At 44.2% G+C, this 20,328-nt stretch overlaps 1 protein-coding gene across 3 annotated transcripts; it reads right to left on the bottom strand.

Annotated features, from left to right (window-relative positions):
- Positions 1–1,683: 1,683 nt before the first annotated feature.
- hoxa4a (homeobox A4a) lies at positions 1,684–18,824 on the bottom strand. Of its 3 annotated transcripts, XM_061664776.1 has the most exons (6): positions 18,396–18,824; positions 16,012–17,658; positions 10,130–10,246; positions 5,230–5,337; positions 3,338–4,066; positions 1,684–2,845 (listed from the first exon to the last, which is right to left on the bottom strand). In XM_061664776.1, the coding sequence occupies exons 5-6, from the start codon at positions 3,756–3,758 to the stop codon at positions 2,502–2,504; spliced, it is 765 nt and encodes a 254-aa protein (XP_061520760.1). In that variant the 5' UTR covers positions 3,759–4,066; positions 5,230–5,337; positions 10,130–10,246; positions 16,012–17,658; positions 18,396–18,824; the 3' UTR covers positions 1,684–2,501. The 3 variants fall into 3 exon arrangements, with proteins under 3 accessions (XP_061520760.1, XP_061520758.1, XP_061520759.1); XM_061664774.1 differs by lacking the exons at positions 1,684–2,845; positions 3,338–4,066; positions 5,230–5,337; positions 10,130–10,246 and adding exons at positions 10,926–11,784; positions 12,508–13,489; positions 15,428–15,522; XM_061664775.1 differs by lacking the exons at positions 1,684–2,845; positions 3,338–4,066; positions 5,230–5,337; positions 10,130–10,246; positions 18,396–18,824 and adding exons at positions 10,926–11,784; positions 12,508–13,489; positions 15,428–15,522; positions 17,923–18,038.
- Between the last annotated feature and the right edge of the window lie 1,504 nt (positions 18,825–20,328).

Genomic DNA, 20,328 nt, shown 5'->3' with positions numbered 1-20,328 from the left:
ATCCTCTTATCCTGCACATTAGTCATACACACGCATTGAAATTCAGCGGTACAAATTTGATTTGGGGATAAAATCATGAAATATGCTTACAAAAAACAAAATGTTGAAAAAAGTTCACACGATTGCTTGATTTTTACACCTCAATTTTGGATCAATGCGATGTGCATTAATACTCGATTGTAGTTAAACTTGTGATTTAATATCACATCTAACGATATTTTCTTGAAAACTATGATTTAAATGTGAGAGTGCACACCTAAAGTTCAGCTTGATTTAAATGTACAAACTGCACACACGTAACGTTGGCTACAAGCAAAGTCACAATTTCATTCGACACAATTGTTTTTGAAATTTCCACCTAGCTACAAAAAAACAAAACAAAGCCCAAGCTACTCACAAGCCATGACGGTCAGTGTGGAGCAGAGGAAATGTGACTCACGCCCTGAAGAGATCACTTCAAATGAAAATAAGACACATTTTCACATCTATTTCTAACCCCGGGCCATTCATTATTCAGCGAGCCACGCGAATGGGCAAATTAAAATTTCAGCACATTGGAAGTGACCTCTATTGGCAAATGACTCGGAGATTGTAATTGGACTTCTTCATGGAGTCTGCGCAAAATCAGTGTCACTCACACTCAATGCCATTTTCTGCACAGCTTCCACGTGCGTGTGCTGGGCAGACACACGTTTTTTTTGGGTCTTGTTTTTGTGGACATAATTCACCAAAATGCACCATCCCGCATGACGTGAAAGTTGTCATATTTTGTGGCATTTAAAAACCAATCACGTGTGCCCACGACTCACTCGAAAAACATTGGCTGTGTCGCACAAAAGCAACATGTTTGTGGCCCTTTGTCCCAAAGCGACTGGGGTGTCTCTCTTTTTGGATCAATTGACGGCCCGAGGTTCACACCTTAAAACTGTGCCGTCTCGGGGTCAATCTGCAACGCGAAGAAAGGGCTCTCGGGGGTCTCAGCACTGATGTATGGTCTGAACGTTGTATGTGTCGAGAGGTCAGGGGTCACAAGAAGGCCCGCGGACCCCGGTGATTGGTCAGAGTCGGCCGTGTCCCTTGGTTGAACCCTTCATTGTTTGGATGTAGCAGGTAGCGACTGACCAACACTCACACTCCGCACCGAAGCTGGCTGAGGTCGCCTTGGGAAACAATGTGAGGCGAGGGACGCATTTGACCGTTTCGGTTTAGGTCGAGGGTGCGGAAGGGTCAAGCCGGTGACGAGCCTGGAGCTGAGAAGCGCATAGCGATCGCTGAGGTGTAAAATTGCAGCCGAGCACGTTTAGGAAAAGTCGCGGTGGGAAATGCCTGGAAATATGACGCCCATATTTAAAGAAAAACGAAGGGTGCCGCATCACGAATAATACAAGCTAATACTGGAGTAAATCTTTTATTCTATTTAAAGAGTGAAAAATGAATTGCAATTTTTTTTTCGCAGTCCCTAAAATTTGGGACGAAATAATTGAAATATGACCATGTTTAGATTCCTTAAAAACAGACCTAAATAACCCTAATTATCAGTGCGATGAAACATTCAAAAATAAATCAAAACTTTAAAACAAAAAAAGAAAAACAATATGCATGCTCAGCGTTTGTGGCTACATGTTGCGCGCGCAACTCCAGCCTCCATTTCAATTAAGCTTAATAATCAAAAACCAACTCAGCTTTACAAGTGAAGTACACATTTATTTCACAGGGACAAATTCAGTCTACACTATAGCCTACACAGCACAGGGGTCACTAGTGAGACCGCACAAACACAAATGTATATTCACAGTTTAGAACAACACGACAACAGACGCGCACGAATCAAACTATTTAGAAGACCTCACGACACGCAGCTGACAAGCAACAAAAAAAAAAAAAAAAAAAGTGTCTACAGCTGTAGAAATGCATTCCTCATTGTGCCTTCTTTCATGATTTGTTTATGTACATTACACTGTGGCCATGTCACGTGGATATACATTCAGCACTCGAACACACACCGTGACTACAATGGACCTAAAAAAAAATAATAATCTGCTCATAAATCATAAGTTTCAAGTATATTAGAATTCTTCGTGGAAAATAATTCCCCCCAAAAAAATAAAACAATCCAACAGGAAAGGATTCAAGCTTTTACCTCGCCCATTTGGCCATTTCTAAATGAAATGCAACACTTTGTTTTGTTTTTGTTTTTTTATCCATGTGACCGTGCGTTATCCTTCATTCGTAAAAAAATAAAAATTAAAAAAAGCAAATCTATGAACTCTTCAGTCGCCGTGGTGGGATTAAAAAAAAAAGAAAAAGAAAAAAAAGTATTTCAAGCTTATGTGAAGACGCGAAAGACGACCGCAGAGCGGAAGGGGACAAAGGGCAAATAACACCAAAATATTCACTCGGTCCGTCTTTTCCCACTTTTGTGTTCTTTGCCATCTCAGTCTCGTTTGGGTTGTTGTTGTTGTTTTTTTTTCTTCTTGTTTTAATTCGGGCTGGGCCGTGCACTATAGACCCACGGTGCACGGCGTGGGGACAAGCTGCGTGCCTGTTTTAATCTGCTGTTGTTGGGCCCCGGAAGATGAAGACGACGACGACGACGACGACGTGGCCGAATTGGAGCGGATCTTGGTGTTGGGCAGCTTGTGCTCCTTCTTCCACTTCATCCGGCGGTTCTGAAACCAGATCTTCACCTGACGCTCGGACAGGCACATGGTGTGCGCGATCTCCACCCGCCTGCGCCGCGTCAGGTAGCGGTTGAAGTGGAACTCCTTCTCCAGCTCCAGAGCCTGCTGGCGGGTGTAGGCAGTGCGGGACCTCTTGGGCACTCCTCCGGCGTAACTGGCATTGACTGGGGTGGAGGTCGAGAGAGGAGGAGGGGGTTTGGGAGTGTGGGGGGTGGGGGTGGGGGTGGGGGGGGGGGGTCGCACACAGGCAAACAGGCAGGTGTTAAACAATTCCTATAGATTCCTCTCCAAAACCAATACAGCACCCCTCCAGTTGGACTCTATTTGTTTGCACGTTTGAGACACGTAATGCGCGTACAAGCGTCCAGGGACAGCTCACGCTTCAGAAAGATGAACTAAACAGCGGGGTCGGATATTAACACGTTGGCTCAATTCCAGTGGAGGAGGCAGTTTGGGTTCAAAAGCAACAAAGGCGCATGAGCCCCGACAGACGAACACAGGCAATAAAATTTACGAGGCTCCTTAATTACCGACCCCGCTGCTCTATAGTCGTAAATTGCAGCAGTAAAGTGGCTGCCTGCTCCGAGCGCTGCCTCGATGGCTCCTCCAGGCGCCCGCGCGCGCGTCGACGTGTTTTAACCGTGATGATAACTCACCGGTGCTAACGTGGACCTTTTTCATCCAGGGGTAGACCACCGGCTCTTTGCCTTTCACCGCGCCGGGGTAGACCTCGCCGGCGAGGCTGCAGTCCTTAATGCCCCCCGCGCCCGCGCCGTCCGGGGCCGAGGCGAGGCGCGGTCCGTGGTTCTGAGGCAGCGTTTGCGGCTGCGCCGCGGAGTGGTGCCCGTCGCTGAAATCGTCCAGTCCGGCGGCGGGGACGTTGGTGTAATCGTAGCCCGGTTCCGTGTAGTTGGACCTGGGGTAGGATGGCTCTTCGTGATGGGGGAAGCCCGTGTCTTTTGGCCGCTCGTAGTAGTCCCCCGGGTTGGGGATGTATCCGCCCTGCTGGTATTCGTCGCATGGAGGAAAGGACGGCTCGATATAGTTGGAGTTTATCAAGTAGGAACTCATGGTCATTAATTTGTGAAGTGCAACAATACTAATTTTTATCGCGCTGTCGTTTTTCTGATCTCCACAAAACCCTCCTACTCGCTGTCAAATGTACAAAGTTGTGTGGTCACGTGAGCGCGCCCACCAATCAGCGCGCGTCCTGTGGGCATCATGTAAACAGGAACCAATGGAAAGCATGGCACTGGCACCAGCAGAACCTCTCCGGACTGGCTTACGTAGCTCTTTTCCTTGTTAAATCATATTATATCAAAGCAAAACCAATCGAGGTACTTGTTTCCTGCACGGCGTCAAACTTTTGTGGGCGAGGCTTCAGTCTGCAAAAAATAAAAAATAATTCAACTAAAAAAAAAAAGAAAAAAAAAAAAGAAAAGACTAAATATGAGGATTTGTTCATAAAATACTCAAGTGAACGCAGATTTGTGATTATTAACATGCATTTTGCACAATGCTGACTTGCCCACATAATTTAGTGTCAAACAAACACTTACACTACACTATCATCAACAACACCTTTATGGACGATGAAGCTTGTATCGGACCGCGTCACGAGCGGTTACAAAAAATACACAAAAACACCTCGCACGATTGCGTTCATGTACGCAAGAAATTCCGTTCATTTCGCCAGTCAAAAAGAAAACATAAACTTAGCAACCAATGCCGATATGATTCAGATTATTCTGATGTCTTTTCATATCTCAGAAGTCATCAATAAACAGTTTTGAGGATGGCTGACGATGATCTTCAGAGCATATGGTGACACCCATCGGCCAAATGTGTTCCGAAAGGCTCGCCCAGAAACAATTGCAGACATGCAGCACATATCAGGCAACAAAAGCGGCTGCCAAGCAAAACATCGCACGGAGGCGTTTTGCTCTCAGACAAGTAAGAAGCTGTTGCAGCACAGCAGCGTGAAATAGACGCTTACGTTAAAGACAAACTTGTCTGCTTTTGCAACTGTGTCAACAAAAAAAACACGATGCTTTGTGTCTTTAATATAGCATTGGATTTCACAATGCTGACCCTTCAATGTAAACATTTTGGCGTCAAAAAAAAACCCGAAACGATTTAAGCACAAATCTACAATGCCAAAGCTTGCACACGCAGTTCCCAAATTCAGCATGAAAACTGACAACAAAAGGAAACTATGGGAACAGCTCACTGTCCGGCTGGCTTCAGAAGCTGTATTTACTTTACAATAATAATCATAACAATAATAATAATAGATGGTGAAAGTTTCTGCATGCCTCCAAGTTAAATGTCAGCCACGTTTTTCACTATTTTCATTATATGACGTTGGACTAGCTCCCTAGTGAATTTTATTATATGCATTTTAGCCAGACAAAAACACACACACACACACACACACACAAACACATATTTCGATTCACTGTCCAGTCTGCAATGCCCCCCCCCCCCCCCAAAAAAAAAAAAACCTGTTCTTTTTGCTTTTGTTTGTTTGTAAATAAAGGTTTCTGACCTCGTTGCTGTCCACGCTGTCGGCCGTCCATGCTGCAGGTGAGACAATTTCGTCCTTCAAGATGCTCCAACTCCTCAGCGGGGCGGCCTGTCCGCGTCAACAAGGCCTCTGCATGCACAAACAAGCAGCCCAAACTTGAGAAATATTGAAAAGCGTTTCCTTTCTCCCCATTATGCCCCCACTCCCCCATACCCAAAAAGTCCCCCCTCTCTGTCTTGACTCCCCCAAACAGAGATAACTTCTGCCTGACCCCAAACTGACACAGTTTCCATTTTGTTTCTGATTAATCTTGCCCATTGACAGTCTTTGTTAAACAACAAGGCGTGCCCCCTTCTTCCAAACGGGCGACATTTTCATATCACTTAGACGCGCTGACCCGCTCTTCACCCCGGACTTGGACTTCTGGCCAACTGTGGATTTGGAGGGACCGCTCATTGCACATCCACGCTCGTTTCCCTCCACGAACGGCGTCATTTACAAAAAAAAAACCCCAAAAAACCGGGATTTATATTATTCTCTACAATTTTCTGCACTCATTTCTCATATCTTCTCCTAGATTTTGGCTGCGAAGGACCGATTTGACTCAGTCCGGAAGGGGAATGTTGCAGACTATTGCGCATAAGGTAACAGCGTCATTGAGCTGCACGTGAAATTTACAGCCTGCTGCCATTGGATTGTACAGAGGTCCTGTTTAAATGTGGCTCGGGGCAAGCTCGGCTATTAGCCCCTTTACCCTAAATTACCGTTGAGTGAAATAATGCGTATACATTTCTACAGGCCGTTGCACTTGTTGCTATTTGTCATCATGTCGAATCACCTTCATAAAAATGTCTTACCGAAGTCTATTGGAGCGAGTTTTTATTAAGAGGCTTGAAAGGTGCGCATTGAGGGGAATTATTATTATTTTTTTTTTTAAATCCTCCAAAATGCATTTAACCAGCCGACTTCTCATTGAAAATGAAAAGCAAGTAGCAGCCATGTTGCACAGAATGGCGTTTGTGCGTTGGATCCAAACAAAAGCAGATTACAAGCTTGCGTGGCGCGTGAAGTTAAAGACGAGCGAGAGCGTCATGTTCCACCCCAAAGGAACATAAAGCGCAGAGTGAAGGTCTGCTGAGGTCGAATACATCACACTGACACTTTACTGTAAATGTAGATTATGAGTGAAGTGCTGTGGCGATATAGTGACAGATTGCAGGTGGCTCACACAAGGTCTCTTGTCTATACATAATAATAATAATGAATATCCCTCTGCATCCAACGTGAGGGCTGAGGATTGTGGGGAAGGGGGAGGAAAACGTCCTTTCCAGAAAATATTTGGATGTGGTCAAATATGATGCCGTCTCTCCAGGATTGGCATCGAAAAGATGGACAACGTTCTGGAAACTACGAATGCACAAACCAACAAAAAACACACACACAAAAGGAAAGAAAAAAAAAAGCATTTCAAAAGGTGCCTTGTGCTTGAAATGTGGAACATATTTCATGATGCTATCAGGTTTAAATGTACATCTGATACATAAAGGTTGACTTGTTTGTACCTGTTATAATTTACATTTTATTTTAAAAGTGAAAACAGATGTAAAAAATACAAAATCTCATTGCGTGCGCTGCTGATTTTTTTGCACTTTTTTGGGTAATATAAAATTCTCTTGTATAGCCAAAGTCTGTTTTTCATTTTATTAATATCGATTAGATTTATGATCGAGTCATGTGTTTAGTATTGTGCCTTAGAATATTAGGGGTTCTATTTTTTTATTTATTTTTTAATAGATAACTTGAGATCTGGGGGGGGCGGGGGATAAAACAACACCTCCTTGAATTTAGGTCTTTTGAACATGAAGCTCGGTTGCACATGATTAGAATGTGGTAAACTAAAAAATGTATTTTTGAGGGGAATCGAGGAAAATTATGGAAGTTGACCACATTTTCATCGTGCGCAAATGATTTTTCCCGCCAGTGTCCAAGAGAACAATTCACACCTATCACACCTAATGAATTTTTCTCTTGCATTTTTTGCAGAAAATTGTCTTTTCCAACTTCGCATTTTTAAAAGCAAAAAAAAAAAACAACTATGGAATTCAGTTCTGTATTTGAATCCCGTTTTTGTGAGCCGCAAAAAAAAAAAAAAAAAAAAAACATCTGTGCCATTTCTGCTGGCCTAAAAGCTTTCTATTCAACATGATCAGATGAGAGAGGCTAAATGATTTTTTAAGGGGTCCAGGGGCTCGGTTTGGGGGGGTGTGGTGGGTGGTCAGGGCCTTCCCATTACGCGGTGACCGGGTCGAGAGTATCAATCCTCAAAATGCAAATGCAGCCCCCCGTCCCCAAACATATCAAACGCAATTTATTCAAAGGAAATTCACCAATCAAGCGCGATAATAAAACGCCAGCCACTCAATCTTGTCGCTGGGGACGGCTGGGCCGGGGTGGGTGGGGGGGGTCCCCGCCCTCCCGAACGCGGGGTCACCGCGCATGCAGGGTTCACCTGCAGTGCACACCGCAACATATGTAATTCAAAGCTATTCTGCCTTTTGTGCGGACGAGTCGACATCGCCATTATGAGGCTGCAGGCATCAAGCTCCGAGGGAACAGATGACGGAGACTTGCTGCTCAACTTTTGACCCCAATTTTTCCTCTCCTCTCTCCTGCTATCTCGCTCTCGTCAGAGGCGGCCCATTGAAACGCGACGCCCCCCCCCCCCCCCCACCCCCGAATAGATTCGAACAATCTCAACGTGATGCACTAGACGAGCGTCATTTCCATATATTTCATGGAGAGGAAAAAGCTGCACGCGTTGCGTGGAGGGATGAGATGAAATGTTCACGACAAAATATGCCAATAACTGAAAAGCACCCCCAAAAAAATGGCTGCTAAAAGAGCCTGAATGTTGTCTTTGCACAGCATCCGAACTCTATTTTAGTTATCGTCTGTGTTTATTCACGCACATGATTGTTATCAGGACAAGGCCGAGGAAGCGTGCTTATTAAGTCGCACGCGCGGTGCCTCCGCTCTGCACACATTTGGAGGCTGACAGTGAACTTGGCCTAAAGCGAGCTCTGCTGGTGGCTCGGAGAGGATGCAGATTTATCTTGGAGCTGCGGGCTGACCTGCGCATGAACCCCCGGCAGCCTGGCAGCGTGCCGCACAATCATTTGACGTATTGGATGGGATTCTCATTTCTAAAAAAGCCAAGCTCTCTTTCTCTGTGTGCGTGTGTGCGTGTCTTGTTTTATTGTCATTGTGTTGGGAGGACGAAGCTCTATAACCTCACCGGTGGCTTCTCGAATGAGCAATGTGCAATATGCATGGGAAGTATGAGTTGATGAAATTGTTTGGATCAAACGTGGATAAACAGAAAAAAATGGAAAACATCCATCTGGTCTGTTGAGAGCTAATCCGAATGAGAGCGTTATTCTTCATTTATTGGAAGTAGTGTCGAAGTATGTCAATGTAAATAGCCTTTTCTAACACAAAACTGCAAACGAATATTTTAGAGTATAAACGGTACTTTTTCATCGTGTAAGAGGTATTGTCGCTATATAAAACAGGCCGCAATTTAAAAGGAAAATGGGCCTTAAATAACTCCAAATGATTCAAAGGAACTCTTTGTTTTAATACGTTAGTTCAATTCAACTCTTCTTTACATTGGACTTTTGTGACCACGTTCATCATTTTTATGACTTAATTATATATATATATATATATATATATATATATATATATATCAAACTATATATTTTCCATTTGTTTAATGATACACCTTTCCTGTTATCAGTATCTTTTTGCCACGTGGCTCTGCTGTGTTACAGTAGGCTTGAAGTTACGAAATATGATTTTCCTTGATGTATTTTTGGTGACTGGTTACTGAAAGGGGTTTCCATTTGGAAGAAATATCATATTCGAGCGTTTTCTGGTGAGGGGGAAAAAAAAACAACAAAAAAGAGAGAGTCCAGTTGGCGTGTTCCAACCTTTGCAGATGACCATGATGTGCATCACTTCGAAGAGAGACAATGTCAAAGGTTTTAGTGAACATATTGGTATTTGTATTCCTATTGTGACAGTAAATCAAAATTGAGTTGGGCATGCACGATACCGGGTGCAAGGCCAGAAGAAGGAAAGCAAGAGTAAACAAGTCTGCGCATATTATTTCATTGTTTTGTTCTCGAAATCAAGCTACAATGGTGTCTACAATTCCCTGCGTCACCACAAAGCGAGAGTGACTTTTTCCAAAAGGGCCGTGAGGAGGAGGGTGTGTGTGTGTGGGGGGGGGGGCATTTGAACTTTTCAACCCCAAAGACAAAATGACGTGGCTGACACAAAACGGAATTCCTTTTCAAACGTCTCCCTGCTGCTGTTTGTCCCCGACTTGTGTTTACTTGACACTGTTTACAGCCTAACCCAAGCTGGGGGTGCATCCTATGCGTAAAATACAACAAACCTCCCCTAAAAGCCGTCATGGCAGTGCCAATGCGATCAAAACAAGCGCGCAGAGAACATTCTGGGTCGGCATTGAGCACAGAAAACTTCGTGTCGTGTCCTGCGAATTCTCCAGTGATCAAATAGAGAGAGAGAGAAAAAAACAGCACATCCTCTAAGACGAGAAGTTAGTGGGTGGAAATGGACGCAGAGATAATTATCCAACATGCAAAAACGGATTATGAGTCGCACCACAGATGGAGGCAAACAAGTTACACGGGGAAGGAAGCAATTAAATGGCCATGAGCCGGACCAAACCCTGCCTGCAACATCTGCCCAGACCACAATTCAGCACAGCACCACTCACAAATTAGTGTAATGGACTCATTGGGGAAGATAGCGAGAGAGCGCATCCAATAATAAAACTATTTAACACAGGCTCGCTTGTTCTCGGGCGAGCGCTCAATGCGCAGAAACTCACCCGGAGAGGCGCTCCTCATCCCGGCCATGCAAGGCAGCGTCCGGTCCGGCCCGGTCCGCTCAAGCGGACTGAGCCCAAGTGGCGCTCTGTTCTGGTCAAGTCACGCTTCTCAAATGGCTGCAAAAGGCAGAGTCAGACCAAGCCTCGTCGTCAGTGCGATTATATGTTATGTGCAATATACTGTCAACTCCCCAAAACCATAAAACTTACTTTAATGGCCACCACGTGACCGTTTACGGCCAGTGAGCCTATCTGGACGCGCTCCGGATGATTTTTACGATCTAATTCATAGACAAACGCCCCCCCCCCCCCCCCCCGCCCCCCCATCACCCCCCATTCATTTAGCACCAAAATGTTAAAGAGGCAGAAAGGGGCCTAATAAAGTTTACAGCTTGAAAAGTCGAGCTGATGCTGCGAGAGGTGGGGAAAAGCCACGTTGCGCGCGCCTGAGGAGGAAGCCGAACGCGCAACAAAACTGCAAGGAAGGTGAGTAAACCAACAAAAACCAAAATACTTTCATTCGTTTTAAAACCTGGTGACTTTCATTCAAACTTCAGGAAGCCTTCATAAATATTTGACCAGAGCTGCGAAAAAACGATATATAGATATTCCTAAAATAACGTGTCCCATATCGCTAAGGAACACAGCACAAAATAATGCAGTTCCAGTAAAAAGTTTATTATAATTATCATGATGAACAGCAACAATGCCTTTTACAGTACATTCTTGACTTCCAGTCTTTAAAAAAAAAACAGTTACACACCAAAAAAAAAAAAAAAAAAAAGCTTAACGCCACGGGGGTCATACACAATGCAGATTTTTTAAAAAGGCAAATAAGGAAAAACATTTTGAAAAGCCTTATGTCTTAAGCTGCAAAAACAACTACAAATATAATGCGGAGTTGTACTGTACACGCAAGACTTGAGCTGACACGCATACAAATCACTTTGCAGAATTTAGGAGGCTTTTTTTGTTTTGTTTTTAAATCTCAATTTAACACAATATACACGACACAAATAAATACAATACACAACATACTGGAGGTACACAGAAAACGTAGCTAAACAAGTAAGCTGGGACTTGAGTGTACATTGAGTGCATTCGCTGGTTAATAGGTAGGTAGCATTTTCTTTCTCCCTTTTTTTTTTTTCCTGAACAAGAAATAATTTAAACCAACATTTATTCGTTTTCTCTAACTCTAGACAGAACTGTACATTTCGGATGGAGTATTTTAGCACTAAATGAAAAGAATGTTGGCTATAGTGTCGGATGCTCCTGGTGGCGTCACGTCTTTGCACCCACATAAGAGGAAGTTGATATGACATAACTTTTATTTTTGTATCACTCCTTATCAGGGGTGAGGCTGAGCGGGTGGGCGGGTGGTCGAGTGGGTGGGGTTGAGTGTAATCAAGGCCTGTAGCCTCCCGCGCCTGCAGCCATGCTCATGCTCTTCAGCTTGTTGTCCTTCTTCCACTTCATCCTGCGGTTCTGGAACCAGATTTTGATCTGTCTCTCCGAGAGGCACAAGGCGTGCGCGATCTCGATCCTCCGCCTGCGGGTCAGGTAGCGGTTGAAGTGGAACTCCTTCTCCAGCTCCAGGGTCTGGTAGCGGGTGTAGGCGGTCCGGGCACGCTTGCCCTCTGGTCCTGACAAATCTTGTGTCGAGTAAAAAAAAAAAAAAAAAAAAAAAAAAAAAAAAAAAAATTGCAAAAAGCAGATTTAGAGAGAGGATGAGAAATGTGTGCAGCAAATCATTTTGAACGTGTTACAGGATAGTTACAGAAATGCTAAAAGGGCTTTAACTTCATTTCAATATATAACCTTAAATTACAGAATACATGTGCAACAAACCTTTTTTTTTTTTTTTTTTTTAATCATGGACGCTCACAGGTCAAATGTTTAAAAAAAAAAAAAAAAAAGCCATATCAAAAAAGACTGCCATTAAATTCGAGCACATTCAAGAAGCCTTCTAAGCTTCTTGCGTGTATTTTTGAATGGCAATTGAATCCGCAAATAAGAGGGCCATCCTATTATGGGAGCGTCTAAAATATAAATATATATGGAATGGTGACATCCACCAAATTAAACTTGAATCTTGCACAATGTTGACTTTTGTGTAGCCTCTCAAAACAAAGATAAAATGCTCCAAATGTTGTTGTTTTTTTTTTTATGGGGGGTGGGGGTCTTGTCATGTCCAATAATGACGTACAGTTTGGAGAAAACGCTCATATTTTAGGGGAAAGATCCTGAACAATGTTGACGTTTGCGTGCACAGACTGTCAGAATCAAGAATGTGTTGCGAAGTATCGCTTTCCCACGACGACGATAGCAACACGCCCCACATACAGTAGACATTTTCTTTGAGAAATGAAGTTTACCGTGGTTTATGTGCAGTTTCCTCATCCAGGGGTATATCTGAGGCTGGGTCGGGTCGCTGGCGTTCTGTGGCGTGCCGGGTGCACTCCCCGTGGGCTTTTCCTCGTCCAGAGGGGACCCTTTGGGCGCACAGTCCCGGTTGTGCAGCAGAGTGCCCCCGCCGGAGCCGGAGCACGCGCTGGGGAGTGAGTTTTTCACGGCTCGGTGCTGGGTCCGAGACTCGGTGCAGACCTGCGTGGAGCCGGCCACCGAGGACGAGCACGGGATCGGGATCGGGATCGGGATCGGGTCGGCCGCGGGGGACAGAGCCGAGCTGGCGGCGCTGCCGGCGGCGGGCTGCGCGTACCCGACGGGCTCCACCGAGGGGGTGGCGGCCGCCGAGTGGCTCGGGGAGAAGGCGGCCGTCCGCTCGCTGCCCGCGAAGTGTCCGGTCGCGGGCCGGCCCACGGTTAGGTCCATCCCGTTGTAGCCATAGCCGCCGTACCTGCCGGAGTGCATGGCGGTGGAGTCTCTGTATTGCTCGTCCGCCGAACTATGCTCGCCATAATTATGTAACTGGAAGTCCGCGCCATTGGGATAGCGACCGCAGAATGAGTTCACAAAATAGGAGCTCATTTGTTGACAAGTCCTCCGCTCGCTGCGTATTGATGCTCTTTTGTTGTTATTATTGCAAGGGGAGAAAAGCATCAAGCGAGCGTGCTTGATTTGTGGCTCTGATGGTTTAGCGCGTCCTATTGCAGCCTTGCACAATTTATGATGAATTATGGAAATGAGTGGGCCATGGACTTGATTCTCTCTTACGTAGGCACCCAAATATGGGGTACGGCGGAGCATCACGTGCTTTTGTTGACCAGTCGTAAATCCTGCTCGGTGACCTCCGGAGGTAAACTCGCGCAGGGGTGGGGATGAGGAGGACTCCGCGGCTGAGGGCGAACTTTGCGTTGTCGTGGTGCGCCATCCTCTGGCGCAACTGTTGCACTGACTCTGCCAGCGGGGTCATCGGGAGGTTAACGAGCATTGCGGCAAAAACGCGGACGCGCGGCTTGGAAACAATGCGAGCGGAGTCGGCGTGCTGGGAGTGCTATATGCGCTAAAGGCTCGCGAGCACCGATAAGCGAAGCGCAAACCTGCGATGCGTTTTATGGAGGCCATGAGTGCAAATTGGGAATTTCAGAGAATCAAAGCCATTCTGTGTCCATTTTGCACTCATCAATATGATGATCCTCATGAATGAATGTTTGGGGGGAAAGCGCCAAAACGAGCAATAAGATGCAATTTAGGACTTGTGCAACACGCACGCACGCACGCACACACACACACACACACGTTCATGCGATTTGACATGGATTCCACATTTCCATCATTTTTAACCTCGTGAGAATATTATTTATTTGGACAAAATGTTTGTTAGTGTAAAAATATGAATTAAGTGGATATTGGAATCTTAAAAAAATAGATCTTACAAAACCAATATGTAAAGCATATAAATACTATCATCTAATATTTGAGATGATTGTACATTTGTTGATAATTTCGTCAAGTAAAAACAAGAGGGGGGGTACACCCTGAACTGGTCGCCAGGATGAGGACAATACAATTTATAACAGTCAAGACCATTTCAAAAAAAATGTACACAATAGAGAAAAACTGGACAGTTGACATTTTTTAAAAAAAGAGACACAGACTGATCCAATGTTTTACTTTCTCTCTCTGTGACACTTTTGCTATTTTATTGCTCAAAGGAGTCTATGGGCCTATTTGTGCTTTTGGGGGGAAAAGATGTGAAAATGTATTTTCCTTTGCATTTTATAAATGAATCTTTCCAGTTACAATATATAACTACAGCATCTGTCCACCATTAAGTTTCTGAAACGTTAGACCGCGTACAAGTGAGCAACGAAAAGCAGACAAAAAGCGTGTATGCAGAAACGAAATTTAAAAAAAGCATGGCAGCGACTCCGTTTGGTCACATGCAGACTTGTGGAATTTTTATGGCACCCCTTGCCTCTTTGTGAGCTTGCCAAGAGGGTTTTGGGTTCACGCTTCCTCACCCCAGAGCAGCTATTTGCCTCGCTTGTGCACAGGCCAGAGATACAGTGAGAAAAATATGTGCATACTATGTAGCCTGGTCTTGAATAATCCCCAGTAGATCTCCCCCCCCCCCCCAAAAAAGCTACAGGAGATGTTGATTCGTCCCCGCGTGATTGACACTAAAGTGTGTTCATGGGTGTCCTACAACAGCTGATTTATGACGGGCCAATGGCAACAAAGCTCCCACGAAACCATTTCCCCACAGGTCGAGACAAGGACACACCCAGGAGCTAAAAAGCGGCCCGTGGAGGGGGGAAAAAAAACAAAACAAAAAAACACAGGAGTGAGTGGTGGTCGTGAAGGGGGGGGGGGGCAATAATAGGACTGCAGTGCACTCTGCAGGCTCCACACACATTAACACGCATTGGGGGCGGGTGGGTGGTGGTGGGGGGGTTACATCGTCGTTTGAACTAAATTAACCACAACACAAATGCAACAAAAATAGAACGAGCATAATTTCTATGTTTACTTCTGAAAATGTTGTGAGGCGTTTTTAGTGACGGTAATTTGGAATCTGACTTGAACTACAAGTGTTGAACGTCTGCTTGATTTGTACTTTACACTTATTGTTGCACTTTAATATTGCAAATCAAATCTACTTTCGATGAAAGCAAAGACAATTAAAAAAATACAAAATAAAACTACAAAGTCACATTGAAATGAACATTCTGCGTTCACCTTTACTCCAGTTTTCATTTTAGCTCTCTGCATCATTTGCACAATTCGATTGAATTAGGTCAGCATTGCACAATTTATATTGCTCGTAATTATGACTCTCTATTTCTATATTACTGTACGTCCTGAAAGTACGTTTTCCCGAAAAGTACTTACCGGAGTCAAATTCTCTTTGAGTTTTAACATACTCGGCCTATAAAGATGCTTCTGATATGAGTCAACAGTCAGGCATGTCATGGATTCTCCACCATCTGGGACGTATGCAGTTAAAAAAAAAAAAAAAAAAAAAAAAAAAAAGAAAAGCTTGTTAGATCTATTGTGTAAGCGCACGCGCACTCCCGCCGAGCCCCAAACTTCAAACACATATTTTCCCTGCAATAGAGGTCAACGTGCCAATCTTTCCCCCCTCGGACATTTTGAGACGAGCGCCGCAAACGCGCGTTTATGGTGAGCGGCCACACGGGGGAGACAAAAAAGCCCTCGTGGCTCCACTACGGCGACCGCTGAAGCCCAACCCAGTTTCAAGTCAACAACAAATAAACACAAGCCGAGCGATGCGAAGGACAAACGAAGGGGAGAGCAATCATATCATATCATATCATATCTTTTTTTTTTTTGGAATGATCAGATTCAAAGTCAAACATCAACCACCAATAGAGAGCATTAACAAATAAAGCATAACAATATGGCTACTGATATGCAATTGCAGGTGGAGGAAATTAATATTTGAGCCGTCTTACCTATTCTGGACAGTCCCAGAACGCAAGACTTGGCAGGTGTCCCGATGGAACCGGGGGTGGGGGGGGGTCCCGGGGTGGGAGGGGGGCACCCAGTGACGCCCCGGGTCTCCTTGCACACATCTTGCCAAAACCGTCCAGTCACGTCTGCAAGAAAGCTTCTGTGGCATCAAATCCTCCAAAATGGGGGGAGAGAGAAAAACAAGGTTGAGGCTTAAGGAGGGCGCCGGTGAAACCATCCGTGTGGGAGCTGGAGCCTGTTTAATGAAAGGCTGCTCTATTCCTCGATTGGAAATTATATATAAAAAGTTCATGTTCACTGCTCCTGACCACGTGAAGAGCCGCGGCCAATGGGAGGCCGAGCTGGCTCGTAAAGCCGCATTGCCATGTTGTAAATTTTCATAAACAACAACGGATTTATGGCCCGCTGCTGGGAGGAAGAAGGGAGGGAGGAAGAGATGGAATGGGGGTGTACAAAGGAGGGACAGAGGGAGCAGGTCACCGTCGGGCGCCATCTTAGTGAGGGAAGAGGGCAATGCAGAGTTCAACAGTAAATTCTCCTCCTCGTGCGGCGGCTCGCCTCCTCTCGCATCTTCGCAGTTCCCATTTTCACCCCGAGCGAAATGTTGGCCGAAGTCTCAAACCTTCTGCGCGTCATTGGAGCCACAAACATGTACAAACAAAAACCAAAGCAATCTTATTATTATAGCTGCAATTACAAAATCCCCGCACGCTTTTCCTTTCCCTTTCCTCTATGTAATTAAAGTCCAACAAAATATTATATTAGAACTATGATTTGTGCATTTTGAATGATATGCTGTCACACTAACAATAACCTCATATGACGCAGTTTCATTGAGGCTCACTGATATAACACTGAATTGCCGTTAATATAAAATGCATAAATGTCAGGGAGTTGTTAGATGTAAGCTTAATAGAAACAAATCACCGATGCAGTAAATTGAGACGAACAACATGGTTGCACTGGATTTTGCCTGTGTGTGACAATTTTCGGTGTAAAAAATGAAATTAAAATGGTCCTCCTTGAGTCTAAAAATAAGGCACATATACCGTCTGTGTGTGTGTGTGTGTGTGTGTGTGTGTGTGTGTGTGTGTTTCTTTTTAAGGGATATCGATTGGCGAGTCTAATCAGTATTTTGTTGGTGCACGTTTGTTGAGTTTCTAAATGAGCATATTGAATTTGTCTACGTGTAATGTATGGGGTAGTTGCTTCAAAATAATATGCTTCGTTTTTAATTCGTGGCCACAGAATTTGCATTTAAAAAAAAAAAATCTTTTAAAAATAACACTCCAAAAGGAACTCACAACAGAATTCCCTTGAAGATGTGTTATTTAATACATTTGCATAATAGTTCTGTGCCAATTCTGTTCTGTTTTATGGCGTCTATTCTGAAGCTGTTTTGATTCTCATATGCGCTTCTGTTGCAGTGAGTCTTGCAAGCCTCCTGACGGTTCTGCGCAGCCACCGACAGTCTGGCTCGGCTCAGTCCTCCTGGCGCTTGCGCGCGGCTTCGTGCATCCTGCGGTTCTGCAATCAGATTTCAACCGGTCTGCCTCTGACAGCTGGAAAGTGTGAAATGCTCCATCCTGCGATTGCCTCTGGTATCTAACGCCCTCACTCGTTTGGACCTGCATGAAGACAAAATACACGAGTTGTATATAGTATACCTTGTTAAAAAAAAAAAAAAAATATATATATATATATATATATATATATATATATATATATATTTGTGTTAACTTTGACAATAAATAAAAATAAGCCATGCTGGAAATGATCAAAACAAGAGTAATTGTTTTCTGATTTCAGTTCATTTAAACACGCATGCACATGCATCTGAACACATCCGCGGATTTCATTCAACCCAACTCAAAATAAAACAAAATCTTCACCTCGCCTGCAGTGTAAATGCACCTGACCGATATGCGACCGACGGTATCGGAAGGTTATTGATTGGACAACGAAAGGAACGCGTTGGAAACATCCCTGCAGCCATTCTCCGCGGAGTGCAGGCCCAATTAGAAAGTATAGCTGCAGAGTGCAGGAGAGCTGATTTACACAAAAGGTCACTTTATTTATTTATTTTTTATTTTTTTTAACAACCACAAAGGGGATAAGAGGCTATGAGAGTAATAGGAGTGCACAGAACCCCCCCAACGGCAAGTTCTATTGGTGCTGAACACAGAGGCGCTGACCAATTGAATTTATGGCTGCAAAAGTCATTAGTTGCGCAATAAAAGTTTTACGATTCCTCCCTTGCAACACCAGCGGCTTCACGAAATTAATTGAAACAGCAATGGTTCGGCTAAGTATCCTTGTGTTGTGGGAAGAAAAGAGAATCACACTTGGAGTCAGTAGCACATACCCGCCGTTTGCATCCGGTGTTGTTTATCCGGGCGGCGAGGTGCGGCAGGCTGCCGGGGCCGGATGGGAGCAGCTGTCGGGGAGCACGAGGCGGCTGTGGACAAACGGGCTGGCTGGCTGGCTGCGAGTCCTGGCCGTCTACGGCCAGCCTGGGCTGGACTTGGGCCGGGCCTCCGGACGGGACGGGACCGATCTCGAGCAGGGCCATCGTCCACTCGAGTGGATTCTGGCTCTTATACTGCAAATATCTCGGGTGCGTTTGAAAACGGACAACCTGTACACCGCCTTATATTTACCAAGAAGACCATCCGCATCATAAGAAATATTTTCGTCCTGTCTGATTTGTTGGTCCAGAATCCTCAGTGTCGTTTTTACGAGGTCGCGTGATATATGACAGCAATACAGCCTAGATTTACACCAAACACCATTTTGACCGTGCACCCAGGCCACTCAGCCACGTGACTCCGGCCTGCCTGCTCTCGGCCAACCGGGAGGCAGATATGAAATCGATCGCGGCGCGGGCTGCAGACCGGCATTAACGCGCTTTATGCTCATTAAGCACGCAGCGCAGCCAATCGAGGCGTGCTACGTTCAGCAAAAACTACATTTGAACATTGGACACAACTTTTAACACTCATTGGAAAATGCTCAGTTAAAAAAAAAAAAAAAAAAGTATTAATATAGGCTAAATGTAGACAGTATTTTTGAAACATCCATCCATCCATCCATATCGTTGATGGACAGTGCATTTATCAATCTGTCATATTTCCAAAACATTGAACTTTAAAACATTTTAAAATCTTGTCATAGTTTTTTTTTTTTTTACGTACTTATATTCGTTTTTCATTTCATTGTTACTTCGATCTTGTCATATATGTGTAATCAATTTTAAGGTATTTGCCGTTACACACACACAAAGGTTCTAGACGGTACCCAAATGTGGTTCTTTGGCTTGTGCACTGGAGAACCGCTTTTTGGTGCCATTTAGCACCCATTCATAGCGGTTCTATACAACCAACTATTGTCCGACCATTAGCACCAAACAAGAGCCAAATTAATAGTTCTTGCATTTTGGATATTAATCCTGATGTTCTTAAATTGACAATACGATGGAAAATCATGCTATATACATATCTCACATTTCTTTAAAAAAATAAATCAATACAAATACTACAATAAAACCGTAAAAAACGCCAGTGGTGCAATATAAAAGCTCTGAAACACCTTTCTTTTTTTAGAGTGTAACTATTAAGAAATTTGGTCTCAATATTAATCCAAGAATAAATATTTTTAACTAAAGTGTATGATTGTTTCACAACAATATTTGACACACAACAGTCCTAATAAAGATTAGTTTGGGACTATATTGTAGCAACTATAATAATGAACAATTGATACATTCCAAAGTAGTTACTTTTAATATTGTATATCTTTTCTAACAGTTACAATTTTGGAGTGCCATTAGTGGCTATTTTATGACACGAGTGTAATAGTATTTTGAAATAGTGTCAGTGATGTTAAACGTCATTAAAAACACATTAAACAACTGCAAGTCAAGTCTTTGACTAGTGCGCGTCCACAGACTGTTAAAAAGGTGTGAAATTGTTTGGCTGAACTCTTAAAAATGTTACTGGAGTATTCCACGGTGCAGGTTGCACACGTGTTCGAAAAGACTCGAGGGGGGGGGGGGGGGGGGGTGTTGTGGAACAGTGTCGCCACCTGCTGGAAAAGGAGGAGAAGGTCGCCGGTGCAGACATTCGTCGGTTTTCGACAGCAATACTGCATATTAAGCTGCACTTGGATTTATTGGAGATAACATTTATTACTCCCACATTGATGAAACTTGTAGGTTTAGTTAACCCGTAGTTCGAGTTCCAAGTTGACTGAGAATCCCGTTTTAAAAGCTCCACCTTTCCAGTTGGAGTGTGTTTTTT

This window comes from Phycodurus eques, chromosome 20 (assembly GCF_024500275.1).
Source record: "Phycodurus eques isolate BA_2022a chromosome 20, UOR_Pequ_1.1, whole genome shotgun sequence".
NCBI classification, from domain to species: Eukaryota; Metazoa; Chordata; class Actinopteri; order Syngnathiformes; family Syngnathidae; genus Phycodurus; species Phycodurus eques.
Note: the sequence above shows the minus strand (reverse complement) of the source record. Positions and strands in the feature narration are given on the sequence as shown.

Excerpts from the sequence above, each read along its gene's own strand:
- hoxa4a (XM_061664774.1), bottom strand. The coding sequence starts at position 15,508 with ATGACATGCCTGACTGTTGACTCATATCAGAAGCATCTTTATAGGCCG. Across the intron at positions 13,490-15,427 it reads TCAAAGAGAATTTGACTCCG|AGTCAGTGCAACAGTTGCGC; the intron begins GTAAGTACTTTT and ends CCCCGCTGGCAG. Across the intron at positions 11,785-12,507 it reads GAAACTGCACATAAACCACG|ATTTGTCAGGACCAGAGGGC; the intron begins GTAAACTTCATT and ends ACTCGACACAAG.